We start from the raw sequence: 18,981 nt of genomic DNA, 5'->3' as shown, positions 1-18,981 counted from the left end.
TAACACATCATCTTTCAGATATTAATTGTGATAATTACTCACAACTCTTATATTAGACAAATTCCATATTAATTTTGCATGTTCATAGTCATTGTCACTAATATAAGTTCATTCAGCCTGGGATATAATTAGGTTTTAGGTGGTAGTTGCGCTTCATCAGGTCGTTTTCAACTATTCATATAATCATATTGATCTAACAAAATAATAAGCAACCAGTTTCATAAAAGAAATTTAATTTCTGTACCAGTCATAACCACCACATTTTTCTGTGTCTGTATTGTTGACACTTGAAAACATTGCAACAGATATAACCTTCTGAAGAAGGGCACTGTTAAAAAAATTAAATTTCTTTTATGTGTTGAGTTGGTTATTATTTTTTTACATACCACCACAGTTGCTGAGGGTGGATAAAATACTAATCATGTGGATATACACCTTTTCTAGTGATCAGATCCACTTCGTCATCAGAAAGGATTTGCTTAATATTAGTTATTTGTTATTTTCCCATATTTGATACTAATTTGTATTAAATCTCATTTTAAGCTATTTTTTTTACCAAAGCTTGTATATTTTCTTCATTATTTGGAATCAAACTTATTTCTTTTTCATCAAACCTAAGTTCTTTCACAAACAACTGTGAATCATAGCTAGTAAGATTATATAAGAATGTAGTCATAAATTTTCGATGTTGTAGTTTAAGATTACATTTATTATACAATGGTACTATATAATTTCCTGTTGATTAACATAATGAGCATTTATTGGATTTTGAATGGATTGATTGTCATTCACTTATTAATTTTTTCATTGGTGTAATTTGTGAATGTATATTCCCAAATTCTTCTACACTTTTTCACATGTCAATAAATTTTTTAGCTGCATCTGGGCCTCTTTATATCGCTAGATCTTTGTAATAGTAACTAACATATTTTATATAGCAACAGAATCCATTTGGTTCATGTTTTTGATATTTCATCATCTATGATTTATTTGGGTTTGTATCAGTTGTATCCATTTTCAGAAGCAAACTTTCAAATCAGAGTAAATAACAGATATTGTTTATTGAACATGGGAAAACTTTTATTATGTTATGTAATTTTAACTGGCTCTTTGTTTAAATCATTTTCTTTGTGTAATTTAGGTTCTTTTCTGTTGTAAAATGTTGTTTACACATTTTACAATTTTTCAGTATGTATTGTTTTCTGAAATCGAATTATGCATGACAGATTTTTTACAAGAACATAATTTTTCAATACGTATTCAAATTAAACGAGACAAATTTATATTCCAACTATAGTGGAATTTATTACTATCTTTTATGTAGAGTAGATCTATCTGTATTTTCTTTTCGCATTTGAAATCTTTAATGGATATATTTCATACTTTTCATCGTACACACATACATTAATCGATATGTCTAACTTACATTCAATGTTAGGACTACCAATAATTTTCACTGGACACTCTATTTGACCAGTTTTGCTTTCTAGTTGTTCTATGTATTTTTCATGATTACTAGTTCGATTAGGAGCTTTATTTATAGGTGTAGCTGGATATAATGCTTGTGCTATTGACTAAATCAAACATTTTTCATCATATGACTACGAAGTCTTTCGCAACGGAGTCCTTGCATAAAAAGTTCTCAGTTTACTTGCCGCGTCAAATTTGGATAAAATTTTTCTCTCCATAAATACTGAAGTTATTTCGACACACTTTGACGACCACCTATTTTTTGTATGGTGGAAAATATTATGAAATGATTGACGGAACAGCCATGGGTTCGCCACTTTCACCAGCCATAGCTAACTTCTTCATGGAGGATTTCGAAGAACGAGCGTTGAACAGTGCTCCCTTACGTCCATCCTGCTTCTTCAGGTATGTTGACGATACATTTTTAATCTGGCCACATGGCAATGAGGCACTGCAGCCGTTTGTTGAACATTTGAATGGTATACATCAGAACATAAGATTTACAGTGGAGGTGGAGAAGGATGGGAAGTTACCCTTCTTAGATGTCCTGGTGGAGCGAAAATCAGATGGACGTCTCGGACATTCTGTGCACAGAAAACCGATGCATACAGATTTATATCTAAACGCGCGTAGTTTTCACCACCCAGCTCAGAAGAGAGCTATGCTGAACACCTTGGTACACAGAGCAAGGACTATTTCGGACAAGGATCATCTCGGCTCCGAGATTAACCATCTGACGACGGTATTCATAAAAAATGGTTATTCTGTTCGTGATATCAGATCTACTCTGGCGAAGAAACCAAGAAAGGACGCTGTTCGAACAGATCAAGAGGACCAACACATCGCGCGGCTACCATTCTGCAGTGCAACGACCAGCAAGATCGGCAGAGTCCTGAGCCGGCAAGGAATCAGACCAGTCTTCCGGCCACCCAGGAAGATTAAGGACATGCTGCGACCCGTGAAAGATAATCTCGGCCTGAGAGTACCGGGAATTTACAGCATTCCTTGCGAGTGTGGCAAAAGTTATGTGGGCCAGTCTATAAGAACTGTCGCCGATCGCAGTGTGGAACATCAGCGTCACCTGAAATACAGGAATCTAGAAAAATCAGCGGTGGCTGAGCACAGTTTGTTAAATAAACATAAGATTTTATTCGATGAAACAAGACTACTTGCTCACGCTTCAAACTATTGGGACTCTGTCATCAGGGAAGCAGTTGATATTAGACTCTGTGAAAATAATTTCAACAGAGATTCCGGTTATGCACTCAGCAATGCATGGAAGCGCGCAATTGATAAAGAAAGAGCACAGAGGGAGACTTCTTACATTCCTCGCAGTTCTCCGCCTGTTGCGATGGATGGCGCTGCAAGCAACGCTGGATAAAGCGCGCAAACAAAATCTATGGATATAGAGGCCGCCACCTCAGTACGCATCGGTTTCGCCGTGACGTCATCCAGCCAATGAGAAGCCGTCCACTGCTCATAAAAGCGGAAGCCTCACCGGTCCACGACAGTCAGTTTTACCCCTGACGAAGATGACGGAGGTGGTCATCGAAAGCTTGGGATTTTATCCAAATTTGACGCGGCAAGTAAATCGAGAACTTTTTATGCATTTTTCATCATAATTTTTAATATTTATGCATGAATTCCTATTTCTTATTTGAACTAGTAATTCTACACATGATGAACCATAAAGAGGTGAATATTTAATAGTATCATTTGTAATCTTAATACTCTATCCAACACCAATCCCGATCATCTATCTTGAAAATCTTGCACAAGTTTCAAAATTATCATTTTGTATTAATCCAAGGCTTGTCCATAAATTAAGGTCGCCCAAGCTTTTACACGTAGTAAACATCATTATGTTGCAAAACCAATTATAGGTTCTGGAAGCAGCCTGGAAGCAGCTTGGACTTTAAGCTATTTATGAATGAAGTCCCCATCACAATCGTCGATGCTGCAGAACCTTTTTCATACCCACATCATACAACTCTCCTGATGACTCATGCAGGAAGGAATGGTCAGCTGGCTTCAACTACCCATTGCTTAAGAATTGCATTCCCCTAAGTGTCGTTTCAAGTTGGGTAACAAATTGTAGTCACTGAGAACCAAATCAGGGTTCTATTGTGGATGGTCGGTGATTTCCCACCCGAATTTGGCAATGAGATCTGTTATGGTGCGACATAAAAGTGGGCGTTGTCACGGTGCAAAGGAACTACCTTTGTCAACCGACCTCTCCTTTTGTTCTGTATAGCCTGGAGTAGCTTTGTTAGTGTCTCACAGTACGTTGCCACATTGTTTGTTGCACCTCTTTTCTGGTAGCCAACCAGCAGTCAGCCCCATCGTTCATGTTTCTATGGCCATCTGTGAACTCCCTACACCACTTACATACATATTTTACGTCCATACACTTTTCTCCATATACATTGGTGAACTGACGATCGACATCAGTAAGAGTTGACTCTTTAAGGGGGGGATGTAACAGAAAATGTAAACATTTATTTAAAAAATCTTTACAGCTGTATGTATTAGATTAGATTAATACTTGTTCCATAGATCATGAATACGACACTTCGTAATGATGTGGAACGTGTCTATATTAATGTACAAATCTTAAATTTTGCGTGTATAAAGCAAAAGAGCTGTGTTTTAAAATATAATAAAATATGCAGGATTAATATATTACCAGAAATTTGAATTTCTAATTTTTTATTGTCTTTTATAAAAAATCATAAATCCAATTCTAATCATGCAACTAATCTGAAAATTTTATTATAGTGTCCTGAGAAGGTTATAAGACCACTGAATGACAGTTATTAATTAATCATACAAACTGCATCATTAACAGGGTTTTTAATTTTGCACATCCAAAATTAACTTTTGTTCTACATATAATCATCTAAAAATCAAAATGTAATTGCAGGATCTCTAATTTTTTGTTCCATGGGGACAGCAACATGTTACAGACAGTTCCTGAAAATTTCATAGCATTAGCGCATATACATTCTGATAAAAGGCTTCTAATAACGTAAATAATGTAAAACAGAAAATGAGGTTCAAAGATTTTCTTCTCACACTTCTACATGTAATAAGCTTACCTCAGTTTTAAAATCCTCCATACTGATACTCCTCATCCTCAAGGTTTCTCTTCTCTCCTCTTCGAGTCTGATTGGCCTGTATTTGATGGTAAGATACTGGTCTGTTAGTTTTCTTGACCCTGCTCTCGTCGGTGGTGTAAAATTCTTTTGTTGTAAACACACCAGGATCTATACCAGCTCTCTGCAGCACTTCAACTCTTTCATTATTTCCGTTATTGTAACATAAAACTGCATCATATTCACCTATTTTGAGTACTTCAAGTCCACAGAATGTCTGTTTTGAGCATGTAATCCAAATCAAATTACTGAGGCTTTCATTTGCATTTTGTGTCTTTCTGTGAAGACATTTCCTCAGTAAATCAGGATTTGCAAGACACATGGAAGTGGTCTTCATTCCATTCATAACAGGTTCTGTTAATGAGTTTTTTTTGTGAATATGTCTCATCTCTGTTTTTGAACTAACACTAATTGTCTTTCGGACAAAGATTGTGTTTTGGTTTATTGTCAGTGGATAGTTCATGGAAAAAAATTACCCACACAGCACGCCTCATTGCTTCTAAACAATGTGTGTTTTTGCTGATAGCTCTCCCATAAAATAACTGAAGAGAATCAATTCCTTTCAGAATAAGGATCCCATTTCCTCCTAGTGGTTTTCCATCCTCAAGTACTTCACCTTTCTTCTCTTTCAGTAAGCGATGAACTCTACCACCAAGCCTCTTTTGGATGTGGCCAACACATTCCACCTTTTCTGTTGTTGTATTCTACAGATTTTTATCTGTTACAGTTTTGAACGAAGTGGAGTCCCCATCACCAAGGTATTTAGTATATCTAGCACCATACTGGTCCTCAGATATGGAGAACATCCTCACAACTGCAGCAGTCTCCATGCCCCCACTTGAGCCACTATAGTTTTTGTCTTCATTGTCGGACATTTTCCTTATTGCACCTGGTGGTAGTTTTTATACATAATTTCTACATCTAAAACTTTACCTGAGTCAATACCAATAACAGATGCAACTCCATACAGAGATGAGTGACCCCTTTTCATCCAGGTCCCATCTACACACACACACAGTTCAGTAACATTTGTAGAAAATTCACTGACATGAAAATCTACCCCAGGATTTATTACTTTTTGGTTTATTTCCACCAATTCCTCCACAGCATTCTTCATAGACACTTCGGCAGTATCTCATACAGCATCAGACATTTCTTCATTTATTTTTTCAAACCTTGCACAGGGTGGAGGCATGTTCAGAAAACCACACAATAAATTACCTCCTTCCCTGCCCTGTCCAAGGCATCTCAGAGTATATGCTAAACTAAAAGTGCTTTCTTAGGTACCGGTCTCAGTTTTTTTGAAGGAGGTAAATGAAAATTCATAGCCACACGAATTATAAATTAATTTAAAATCACAAGCTATTCCCACTCTTCTTCCTTCAACAGTAATCATGCATTTCGTATTTTTACAGCTAACACATGAACATGAAAACTTTATAGCCTGACAGAAAAGCTCTAAATCAATAAGTCTGAATCCAGTGGAATCCATATCAACATCATTCAAGCACCTGTACAATTATCCTGTCCCAAATTTGGATGCTGAAGCTGAAAGCTTATGTTCTTCATTTCGAGCTGCTTCCTCTTTTTTATTGGTAAATCGATTTCTGTGAAATCTTAGCTTTCTAAACACAGTTTTTACACCACCCAATGTGCACCAATCTTGATTTTCACCTTAAGGTTTGCGAATTCAACCTTCCACCTACTAATATGTGTTAGTATTGTCAAAACGTAAATAAACCACATGCAAGAAAGTTTTCAGCCAAAAATATAGATGTCAGCCAGAGATATACATGTCAGCCAAAGATATCGAAAGAAAACAGCCTTCAGACTGACAAAAATTCCGCTGAAGGAAGCAGTTCCCAAAATGTCTGAGAAGGTGGGAGTGTCTGCCATTGCATAGTTAATCAGTTTAACGATTTAAAGGCATTTCTAAAGCTGCTATCACGATAAAATTCACTCACAACATTGATTAAAGTGTGTACTTCAAGAAAATAATATTTTCGAAAAATCGATTTTTTGGACCAAAATCTATTATATCACCCTTTAAACTATCACAGAACGCAATTCACGCTTGGCGGGGTGTCGAATTCCCTTCCATCGTTAATGGCTGCCATGTCAAGAATGAGCATCACAGATAGAAGTGGCATGCATAGTGGTGCAGGAAGCGAGGAACACGGCGCTGTTGTCAGATTTAAGTTAGTTCTCTCAGTCCTGACGGGAGCTCATTGAAGACCGTACTTTATGGACAACCCTTATGTAAAATTTAGCTATGTCTTTTTCGTTTTATATTGTATAGCTAAATGATGAAAATTCAAACTCCTTTATTACTTTAGTCTTGTCCATTTTGAAATCACAGCATAATTTCAAATCCACCATCAATCCACTGTGTATATTAAGATTATCTTTTATTAAGCCATATGTTGTAGATTTAGCAGATGTCATTCTGTAGTGGAGCTTTCATATTGAGATTATTCCCATTTTTATATGTTACAAGCCTACATCGAAATGCTTTTCTGTCAAATGATATTTATGGACATTTTGTGTATTAGGCTTCTCAAGTATATCTACAGCAAATGGAATTATTATTTGAATATTATTAATAAACTGTATCAATTTGTTTTTGTGTAATTTAGAATACCCTTTAAGATTTAGATTTATAGCTACAGTTCTTAATTCAGTTAATGTAGAATAGGATTATAATTTAATATATGATTTATTAATTCATTAGCTTTACTACTATAGCCTTTAATTGTATATTATTTAGCATATTGTCTCACTTGTTTAAATGTTAGACTTCTCAAATTTGTATGATCCATTTACATAGGATAAAAGCTATCGAGAATTCTTTTTCTATCTGTGATAGAATAACTAGATCTAGATGTGTCTTTGATTGATGTAATGTTTAATATCTGAAATTGATGATTTTATAACTAGATACAGATATATTTCTTACTGATATTAACATTATTAAAAATGTTTTGAAGATGCAATTTTACAAACAGAAACAGATGTATCTTCGATGTAGATAATATTCATTCGCTATAATTTCACAGAGAGGAACAAAAAGATGTATCTGTTTAATAGCTCTAATTCCACAATGAAATGAATAGTTTTGATTTCACAATCAGATGTATCTTTTTATATACATATTATTTAGTAGCTATAACTAACAACTAGATACAATTAGTTGGAACTTTTCATATAGATAAAAATTACTATGTATTTTTAGTATCTGTGATAAATTAATGGTTTCACAATCATATGTATCTTTTTAATAGCTGTAATTAACAAGTAGATAGAACTGGATGTCTATTTTTATATAGACAACAATTAACCACTAGATACAATCAGAGGAGTAATTTTGATTTTGCAATTAAATCCACCGTTTTATAGATATAAAAGCTATTAATTACTTTCATAACTAGATACAGATTTATCTTTTATAGCTATAATAATTACTAAGAATTTTTATTGACCATGAGATTGTCATGAATTAATGTTTTTACATGTCATTTGCATATGCTCCTAGCTAAACCTCTATCACATTTACATGGAACCTTTTGTAACATTTTATACTCATGAATTTGATAAGACCCTCAGTATAATAAAATGCACATTGCTAGCATAAATTTCCATGACCATGTTCGATATTTATCGAAATAAAATTCATCAATAATTTTTACATTGTTACACTGATAACAATTTATTATACATAAGAATCTTAATTTTATTTTCAGTATATATGTAACTTCTTCATTTATTGTGACAGTAATTCATGGCTGTGCAACCATCCCAACCTATCATTTTTGCACAGTTATCTGGTAATATAATTTTTAAACCATTATTGAGCTCTGTAAATGTTTTATAGTTCAATTTGGTATTAATAATATCTACATTTGTAACATGATACACATTGTCTATAACAAATCATGCAATGTTTTCAATAGTTTTATTGACACTATTGTGCATAGCTACCAAATCAATTTATATATCAATAAAGTCATCAAGCTTTCATAATGTACGTTTTGTACAATTTTTAGATCTGGTATTAATGCAGATGGTTTAATAGAGTCTACACCAAATAGTCATAAATCACTTGATCCACCTTTTATTACTATTTTTGTGAGTTCTTTATATTCATAAAATGTTATGTATTAGAAAAAATATGACATCCTATTAATGTACCTCCTGCAGAATTCATATATACTAGTAACCCTGGAAATTTTCTGTTTATATTACCACATACTTTACATTTAAAGTTGCACTCTTCCAACAAGTAAAGAAAAAAAATCATTAAAGAATAAAAATGTTCTTCCTGAACATGTGTTGACTGCTCCATTTAATACCGAATATTTACGGAATCCTGTACTGGACTATGACTCTGGATATCCTGGAATTAATTGTAATATTTCTAAATACATCATATATATAATTTTGTCAACAGATGTTACAATTTCACAGTTTGGCCTTTTATATACTCTAGTTATAGTTTGTAAATATTATGGTAAATTATTAACCAGTTAGTTACTAATTGTGATTTTGGTATTGTATCATTATCAACCTTTCACACCCATCTTTTATAAAAAATATCTAAAATTCGATTCACAAATAAGAAGTAACCGATATTCTTATTTTGGCATAATGATTCAACTAGTTCAAGTGATCTAGATGATATAACGCGTAGTTTGATACAGTTGGCTCCATTGGTGTTAGTAATATTTTACCACATAACCTTTGAATAGCATTGATGTCATCTTCAGATAACTGTAAATCGGATTATAGGAAGGATACATTTTAATCCACAAAGATCTGTGTGTTGTAAACCTAATGTATATCTACTCTCATGCACTAATACTTCACACAGATTTATTTGGTATTTTGATGTATCTTCATTAATCTTCAAGTAGCATAACACATTGTCATCCATATCTAATTCTACTGGTTATTGTTAATAGTTACAGAAATGCTTGAGTTAACACATTGCCATTTCAATCTAATTCTTTTGAATGTTGGATATTTTTATCAAATTCATGTCTATGTTGCTGTCTTTTATTTGTTATTAAACATCAGGATTATTACTAGCATGTTCAAACTAATATCAACATATCTTTGCCATAAAAGAAATGCTGTATCAGCTACTTAAACAGTGTGATCGGAACACCACTCTAGCGTTCAGCAACTTCTTATAATCAATTATTTTAATAAATACACAATCTTTGATGTATAGAACATACTAAAGCTGCTGAAACTGAGAGTATCAACTTGCTGAGATTTATATTACTGCAGAACAGTCAGTACTGTATAGGTATTTGTTTATTTCAGTATAATGATAATAGTGTAGTGGCTGGTGCCAGGAGGTGCCATATTAAGACTCATCTGAGCTTTCCAAGTGATTTATTGTTTCCAACAACAGTGCCCTTATTCTTCTTAGTCTGCATCACAGGGCCCCGCAATGCTGAGGAAGAACCCCAGCAGCCTGTACAAAACAATGCTGTGACATGCTGGCCTTGGACACCCACAATATTGAGACGGCGTCAGGATGCGCCGACAGTAGGCTCAGCGGTCTGCATCCCTGCCAACTCAGCGCTGCGCAGTGTGAGCCGCACGCGGCTAGCTGCTGCTTCTTCATGGGTTGGAAGCCAGGACAACTGCCCGCGGTAGCGAGCTGTGGCGTGGCGCGCCGGTGGCTTTCTGGCTATGGACCCTGCGTCGGCCTCAGGGGGTCGAACCAACGATCCGTCATGGACTGGAACGCTGGCGCCCCATCTGCTGCTGTGTGTAGCCGGTGGTGTGACACGCCCTGATGTCCAGGAGAGCTGCTACACCTGAATAAATCTCGTTAGAAAACGGCACCTATTTATACTCGGCTCTGCGCCTCTGTTTTCCCAAGCGCGCCACTTTGCGTCACGTTCTCATAACACGCTAGGTTGGCCAGTGGGCCTCTTCTGCCTGTGACTTGTGACATGCCAAACAGCTATATCTACTGTTTCAGTAATTTGATGGACCTGTAGCCTCTATTCTACTTTGCAACTGTTGGTATGCATAACTCACTGCAATCCAGCCCACACTTGGCTGTAACTTCTGCTCAAAATTTCGCACAAAATTAACTTTCCCTATCCCAAACGGTGGTGCCGCTACAGTAGGTTTTTGCTATAGACTTTGAATGTAAATATTACCATGAAATTGAAATTTATTTATTGCTTTAGAAATTTAAAACTATTCTTGAACCTCATTCACATCCTTTGCAAATATAACAGTGCTCATATTGGCACTATTTCTGAGTAATGACTGCTCTGCACAGTAGTACAAAATTTGGTTATGAAATTAACTACCATACCAGTACATTTAAAGCACTTCTGACCTAACAGAACACTGACAAACTCTGAACACAAAAAAAGCTGAACTGTTGAGCCAAAAATCTTACCTTCCAAAGCTGGCCAGAGTGGCTGAGCGGTTCTAGGCTCTACAGTCTGGAACAGCGCGACCGCTACGGCCGCAGGTTCGAATCCTGCCTCGGACATGGATGTGTGTGATGTCCTTAATTAGTTAGGTTTAAGTAGTTCTAAGTTCTAGGGGACCGATGACCTCATAAGTTAAGTCCAATAGTGCTCAGAGCCATTTGAACCATTTTACCTTCCAAAACAACTTCAGTGTACTGTACATAACATAGACATTTAGAACTACTGCTCTTCAGAATGCAATACGTGTATTTCAGTGACTTGAGTTGCCAGGTATTTCAATATCACTTGTAGTTTAATGTGAGATGGCACAGCGTCTCACATACTTGTATTAGACTTCTGTACAGAGCCAGAAATATGATTCAAATAGCATTTAAAAATTAATTGTATTCATTCGAAAATTATTTTCGAACGAAATGTCATTCTCGGCAGATACCACTCTTATTAGAGCATGCCAGTAATGGTGTTACCAGCGCAAAGTTAGTGAGAAATGTAAGCTCTCACTGCTTGTGGATCAGATAAATAATAAAGACACATAACCTCTATGCAACTTCTCACAAGACAACTATACTAATCAAAATTCTTTCTAGGACTGCATACTGTGTAACAAAAGTGTTTTTGTATCTTTAATGCTGTCCTTAACTTTTTTCATGTGAACCGATGATGATGTGTAAGAAAAGATACGATCGAAAGTTGCTATGCCAACCCTGATGCGAGCAGTCCCTGTCCCTGTCAGACACACCGCTGGTAATGAGGCAGTGCCTTCATGTAAAATATGCACTTTGATGAATCAATCAATTAAGACCCTCAAACAACAAATTACTTTTAGGAATACCTTTATTTTGGTTATTCATTTTGGAAGTTTTCAATGTTTGTCTTTGAGTTCTGTATGAGTAAGTTCTCTGCTATTGTTACAAAGTTTACTTTGATTCAGCATTGAATAAAAATTTTGATGTAGTTATATTCAACTTTCTAAGGCCAACTGAATGTTTGTGCTTACATATCGTCACATTTAATTTAACTACATTCTTCCCACCGTATCAATTTCACATTAAAATTTTGTTTCAAGTTTGTAGTATGATACAAAATTACAGTTTCAAGTATGGACCATTTGCTTTCCTAACGTCGAATTTGACTCACAGAAAAAACAAGGACTTGAAAATAAACCACTTACACTGGTATCCTCTTATTCATCTGTCTAGGTGGAATTAAAAGTGTTTCTTTCAGTTAAAGTTCGTTTATATTTTGTTTGTATCATAATGCACATATGTTGGTATTCAACAAGACTGTTGTCCGTCATTTCTTTCATTCTGTAAAAAAGTTTGCTGATATTTCCTTTGGTTCGTAGGAATTTGAAATTTGTATTCTGTTTAATTAGCACTTTTCCATTAGGTTGGAGGGTAGCGAAAACTTCTTAAATTCTAATATATTGCGTCGTTTATTCGGATACTGCGACATTATAGAGAAACTAATGATAATCACTGAAAATAATTTTTTTTGGGTGGAAGATGCTGGTTTATTAGGTTTCCAAAGCTGTGGTTATGCAGGAATATAACAGCAAACCTGAAATCGCTGTGAATGAAACGAGCAGCAATCATATTTACAGTCGTCACTGCCAAGAATGCTTTGCTTTCTTTCTGTGAATATATCATGATTTTCGAAGATGGGGTTATTCAGGAACCTAACAACACAGCTTAAATTGATGGGATTCGCTTATGAAGTGAAACAAATGAAGAAACAAAATATCACTGGCTTTCTGCATCTGACTCGTGATTAGCTGTCTTCACTTACCATAATTCATTGTGCTGTTACTGGCACCCACAGAGGACGTAAAAACCACTGACACTTAAGTACATGTTTATCACATGAACTTCATTCAAGGATTCGCTCCAAGACTGACGAGACGTGGATCATGAGCGAACACTTGTGTTTGCCAAACGAACTAGAATGAACGCATCTTGCCTCCCGTTTCACCAAAAGGAATGCTCTGTACACTGATGCGCATACACTTGTTCACTCCAGTGTACAGGTACCTTAAGATTTGGCACTTCCATAGGGCATTCTTCGACCACTCTACCTACAGTCCTGAATCATTTTCACGGCCATATTTCAGTTTTTGAAAATTTAGCAGCATATTTCACTACTGTGTCGTGAACTCGTGATATGCAGCTAAATTAAAAAAAAATGAAACATGGACGTGAAAATGGCAACAAATGTGCAACTGACTGGAAAAACTGTCACCACAGCATAATTACAATAACGATATTTCATCTTTATGTAAGTACAGATATATTTTCGATAAATGCTGCCTTACCACTTACAGTTGTTCCACTTGTATCTGTTTAGTCACCAGCAAATAATTTTCTTTTTATTCAAACAGTGATCTCCTGCAATATGAACATGTACATGAATGTGTAAGCATCTGAGGATGGCCACAATTTCGAAACCAGTCGTGTGACGAATATATAATCTTTTATTGTGACTGGTAGCGGATATTTCTCTACAGTCTACACCCTACAAAGCCAAAGTACATCTTTGAAAGGAGTGCAGCCACAATACCTCTCGTGAAGTATATAGTGAAATAAAGGCACGCGTCCGCACTTACTGTCCTGACACTACTGCTAATTTTTTTTAGACTGTGCGTCCTTTCTGTTTATCACCTATGAAAAAACAGCCAATCGCGGAGCGCAGGCTATCTGTTCTATCCGCATGCCGGCATAGATAAGAGGCGATGTAGCATATGTGTAAAATGTCTGTGGTCTTAATTCTAGTCTCTCTGGTCATTACAGTAATTGCGCAATAGGCAGTTTGCGATCGAGAAGCTGATTGTAAAATGCCGACACTGACAGTCTAGAAGTAAATCCCGGTCTCTCGTATTTTATCTCGATTCAGTGAGGTAGCCATTTCACACAAAATAAAATGAAGTTTTTTCCCTTGCTTTTCTTATTGGTATCGACATGTGCAGCACAAGATACGTTTCTTACTACTAAAGTTTTTGTTATGCCCATAGTTCCATCATTGTTTAACTGGACGTTGCAAGGTACATGAGAAAGACAATACGTTAAGCGAACAGAAATTTAACTTAATTTCTTGTAGCTGCCAGTATGTATTTTCTTCTCCCAGGACATACCAGTCAGTATACGTATCGACCATCCTTATTAAATGCCCCAGACCTTCCAGAGTGGATCCATTATACACACAGCAGATCAAATGGCAAAGGATATTTGTATGGTGTACCACCAATGAAACAGAATGATTTGGAGGTAATATTTAGTTTTTTGTAGCACCAATAAGCTATAGCAGAGAGCATGTTTCATAACTCAGATTGCATAGAGTTAAATTGCCTGTAATATTTGTAGATACACGGACACTATAAAACTAGTTCACATGCATACAGATCCGATACTGGCAGACCAAACATCCACCACTCTCCGCCACCATCCCTCAAAACATTCAAAATTGAACATTCGTATCATTAAATACTATTTGATCCACAGTGTTGTTCCATTCCTCTTTATTAGTTACCTGCTTCGCTATATTTCGATAGAATTTCTACATTTGTAGCAGGCTGTATTGTGTTAAATACTGCCTCTTTTGTTGATCACCTCTCAGGTTTGGTTTTAACATGCATATTTTTTTGTATATAATATACCTTGTAATTCTGAACTATTTTCTACTTTTGCTTCCATTTTTCATGATATACCCCATAATTCTGAACTATATTATAGTTTTGCTTCTCATAATTTTAGTGTTTTACAATATTAAAACGTATATGCTTCAGTTGATACTCTAGCAGTGACTAAGATTGAATATGGAGGCATTAATTAAGAAAAAATATAAATAACCCAGGTCACACTTTTCCATTCTGCAAAATAAAATTTGCAAATTGCAAGTCAGTGGTGGATTGATGTACGAATATTGTCCAATTAGAGTATTTGTTTGGATTTTGTGATATCACATCTAAATTGTCCATACAAGAGAGGTCAGTGTTTTGTACAGAGATAATTAACAAGAATCTACTACTCCTAAGCAGTTGCATTTCTGATTACACTTTACAACTGCTGTTCTTCCAGTATAACTTACTTGGCATTGACTTGGATACCTGTAAGGTGACATTTTGTATCAACTGTTTTACATACATAGGTAGGACTACATCCATTCCCATAAACAGAAATAAAATACCATACTAGGCTACGTTTGCAAAATGAAATGTAATTGGGAAATTGAGTAAAACTGTTAACATAATAAGGGGAGATGGGAAACAAGTGGTAATTAGAGAAGAAAGGGCAGATGCTATGAAAAGATCAAAGATTTGAAAGATGGAGAAAGTGGTTGATGGAAAAGAAATAGTTGGTCCAAAAATGCAGACTCTTAAAGTAAACCTGTGTGCCGAATCATGACTAGAACTCAGGACCTTAGCCCTTTGCGGGCAAGAGCTCTACCGACAGAGCTACCCAAGCTCGACTCACAGCTTGTCCTTGCAGCTTTACTTCCACCAGTACCTTGTCTCCTTCCATCCAAACTCCACACAAACTCTCATGTGAAACTCCTGGAGGAAAGGATATTACAGGGACGTGGATTAGCCACAGCCTGGGATATATTTTCAGAATGAAATTTTCTACCCAGGGTGCTGTTCGACACAACAGCTAATCTCATCTGCTTGTTGACATTAATATGAACAGCAACTGCTATGGCAGAGTCTTTATAGCTTGAAGTATTGGCCCTCCTTCAAGCAGATCCACTTACCACATTTCACAAGCACGAAATACAGCTATGTGTCAGATAGAATGTGCATGCCTTGTTTAAGGTACGATCGGTACCACAGTTCCCCGTGGCTCCACAATTGCTGTCATGTCACCCATGAAAACTGTCTGAGGTATGATTGATAGGAAACTTCTTTGTTGTGCTCTAACAAACACTGTACGTTGCAGAATGTCTTTTAAACTGCATGCAGGGAGATTGTCAGAAACATGTCTGGACCCCTCTTTGATTCATGTCATGCGTTCGAGAGACCGCAGCAGTAAGACATAGTGTCTTCACATCATACTGAATTCTCAGTCAGAGACCACATATAGTTTTTTAATCCAAATGATACAGTGTATTGTGTGGTAAAAAATCCATAACATAAAGTTCATCTTGGTCAAAAATGCTATTATCTGCGTTGCTAATGTTTCTATATTCCATTGAAATGGCAGTCCAGCGTGGCTGATTCACATCATTACTGCGGAGTATCCTGCCACTATTTATTGTGTGATGCACTACTATTCTGTGTAACAGTGAAGAGTCCAGGTTGAAATATCAACAATATTATGAAAAGGATAGATAGCTACTTAACGGAAAGAAGACACACTGAGTTGCAGAAAAGCATAAAGAGAAGACTGTTACACATTGAGCTTTTGAGCAAAACTTTCTTCAGAAAGGAAAAAATACACATATTCTCACGAGCAAGCACATAACACATACGCATGACCATTGAGTCAGTGTTGCATGGCAGAGCATGTGGGGACTAGGAGGTGGCAGAACAAGGCTGGATGGCGCAACATAGGGAAATGTGGAAGAGGGAGGGGGAGTGGGTAGTAGAAAAGGAACAGAGGGGAAAAGACCAGTGGGTGCAATGGCAGAGCAGCAACTCACAATGATGGTGAGGGGATGTAAATTGGATGGTTGTGGTAGAACAGAGGGGACAGAAACTGTTGGGTGGAGGGTTTGAGGACAGTAGCTTACCCTAGGTTGAGGCTGGGATGATTTCGGGAGCAGAGAATGTGTTGTAAGGATATCTCTCATCTGTGCAGCTCAGAAAAAGTGTTGGCAAAGTGGAGCATCCAGATGGCATGGGTTGTGAAGCAGCCATTCAAATCAAGTATGCTATGTTCAGTTGCATGTTATGCCAGGGGTTGGTCCATTTAGCTCTTTTTCACAGTTTGGAGGTGGCCATTCCTCCTGGTGGACAGCTGGGTGATAGTCATACCAATATAAAAAGCTGCACTATGATTGCAGTAGAGCTGGTATATGACATGCAAGGGCAATACACAGCCCTTTCAACAGAAGCACGCCTCAAAACAGATCCTGATCTAAACATCCTACCTGCTGGCAAAGGTTCTGTCACTGTCGTTATAGACCACATTGAGTAACTGGTGGGATTTCTCTGCCAGTTGTCCGACTCCTCCACCTATAAACTCTACTGAAGTGATCCCGTACCAGAAATCCAGCATAAATTCCAATCCCTGCCTAAAGTCTTAGGCCCCTCCTCTCCTCTGATGGCTCCATCCACACCTCTATCCACATTAAACCTACTAACCACCAACAGTATCTGCATTTCAACATCTGTTATCCCTTCCGCACCAAAAAATCCCTCCCATACAGCCTGGCCACATGGGGACGGCATATCTGCAGTGACAAGAACTCCCTTGCCCAGTTTGCAGAAGGTCTCACAAAGGCCTTCTCAGATAGGCTGCAACCCCCCCCCCCCTAGACTTAGTAAACAGATTTCCCATGCCATATCCCCCCCCCACGCACCTAATCATCCCACCATCCCTAAGAAACAGCTACAAAGAAGTGCAGAACTGCCCCCTTCATCACCCCGGACAGGAACAGCAATACCACATCCTTTGTCAGAGCTCTGATTGTCATTCATCATGCCCTCAAATGAGGGACATCCTACCCGAGATCCTTCCCACCCCTCCTAAAGTAGTGTTCCATCATCCACTCGACACCAACAACATCCTAGTCCATCCCTGTGTCACTCCCAATCCCAAACCCTTGCCACATGGATCATATCTCGGTGGAAGATGCAGGTTCAAGACGTGCCGAATCCCCCCAACCGGCACTTCCTATTCCAGTCTTGTCACAACCTTATTCTACCCCATCAGAGGCCAGCCTACCTGTGAAAACAGCTGTCATACCAGCTCTGCAGCAATCTTTGCACAGGTTTTTATATTCGTATGGCTACTAACCAGATGTCCACCAGGATGAACGGCCACCACCAAACTGTGGCCAAGAACAAAGTGGCTCACTCTGTGGCACAACATAAAGCTGAACATAACATGTCTCATTTCAATGACTGTTTCAGTACCTGAGCAAGCTTTTCTGAAATGTGCAGATGGGAGTTACCCTTACAACACATTCTCCACTCCTGAATCATCTCAGCCTCAACCTATGGTACCTACTGTCTCCATATCCTCTACCCAATAGTTTATGTCCCTCTAATCTGTCAGGAAGTGCAAAATGGGTAATCAGGGATGGCTAGAGGACAAATGTAAGGATGTAGAGGCTTATCTCACGAGGGGTAAGATAGATACTGCCTACAGGAAAATTAAAGAGACCTTTGGAGAAAAGAGAACCACTTGTATGAATATCAAGAGCTCAGATGGAAACCCAGTTCTAAGCAAAGAAGGGAAAGCAGAAAGGTGGAAGGAGTATATAGAGGGTCTATACAAGGGTGATGTACTTGACGACAATATTATGGAAATGGAAGAGGATGTAGATGAAGATGAAATGGGAGATAAGATACTGCGTGAAGAGTTCGACAGAGCACTGAAAGACCTGAGTTGAAACAAGGCCCCGGGAGTAGACAACATTCCATTAGAACTACTGATAGCCTTGGGAAAGCCAGTCCTGACAAAACTCTACCATCTGGTGAGCAAGACGTATGAGAGAGGCGAAATTCCCTCAGACTTCAAGAAGAATATAGTAATTCCAATCCCACAGAAAGCAGGTGTTGACTGATGTGAAAATTACCGAACTATCAGTTTAATAAGTCACAGCTGCAAAATACTAACACAAATTCTTTACAGACAAATGGAAAAACTGGTAGAAGCCGACCTCAGGGAAGATCAGTTTGGATTCCGTAGAAATATTAGAACACGTGAGGCAATACTGACCCTACAACTTATCTT

The 18,981-nt window shown here is 37.3% G+C and overlaps 1 protein-coding gene across 2 annotated transcripts in view; it reads left to right on the top strand.

Moving 5' to 3' along the window:
• The first annotated feature begins 13,871 nt into the window (after positions 1–13,871).
• Positions 13,872–18,981, top strand: part of LOC126253670 (epsilon-sarcoglycan) — a 108,458-nt gene continuing 103,348 nt past the window's right edge. For both annotated transcript variants that reach the window (XM_049955192.1, XM_049955191.1), the window contains exons 1-2: positions 13,872–14,126; positions 14,210–14,349. In XM_049955192.1, the coding sequence (XP_049811149.1) occupies positions 14,006–14,126; positions 14,210–14,349 (261 nt within the window). In that variant the 5' untranslated portion in view covers positions 13,872–14,005. The remainder of the gene's footprint in view (positions 14,127–14,209; positions 14,350–18,981) is intronic.

This window comes from Schistocerca nitens, chromosome 4, assembly GCF_023898315.1.
Source record: "Schistocerca nitens isolate TAMUIC-IGC-003100 chromosome 4, iqSchNite1.1, whole genome shotgun sequence".
Lineage (NCBI taxonomy): Eukaryota > Metazoa > Arthropoda > Insecta > Orthoptera > Acrididae > Schistocerca > Schistocerca nitens.
The sequence above is the reverse complement of the archived record's forward strand: the minus strand, read 5'-3'. Positions and strand labels throughout refer to the sequence as shown.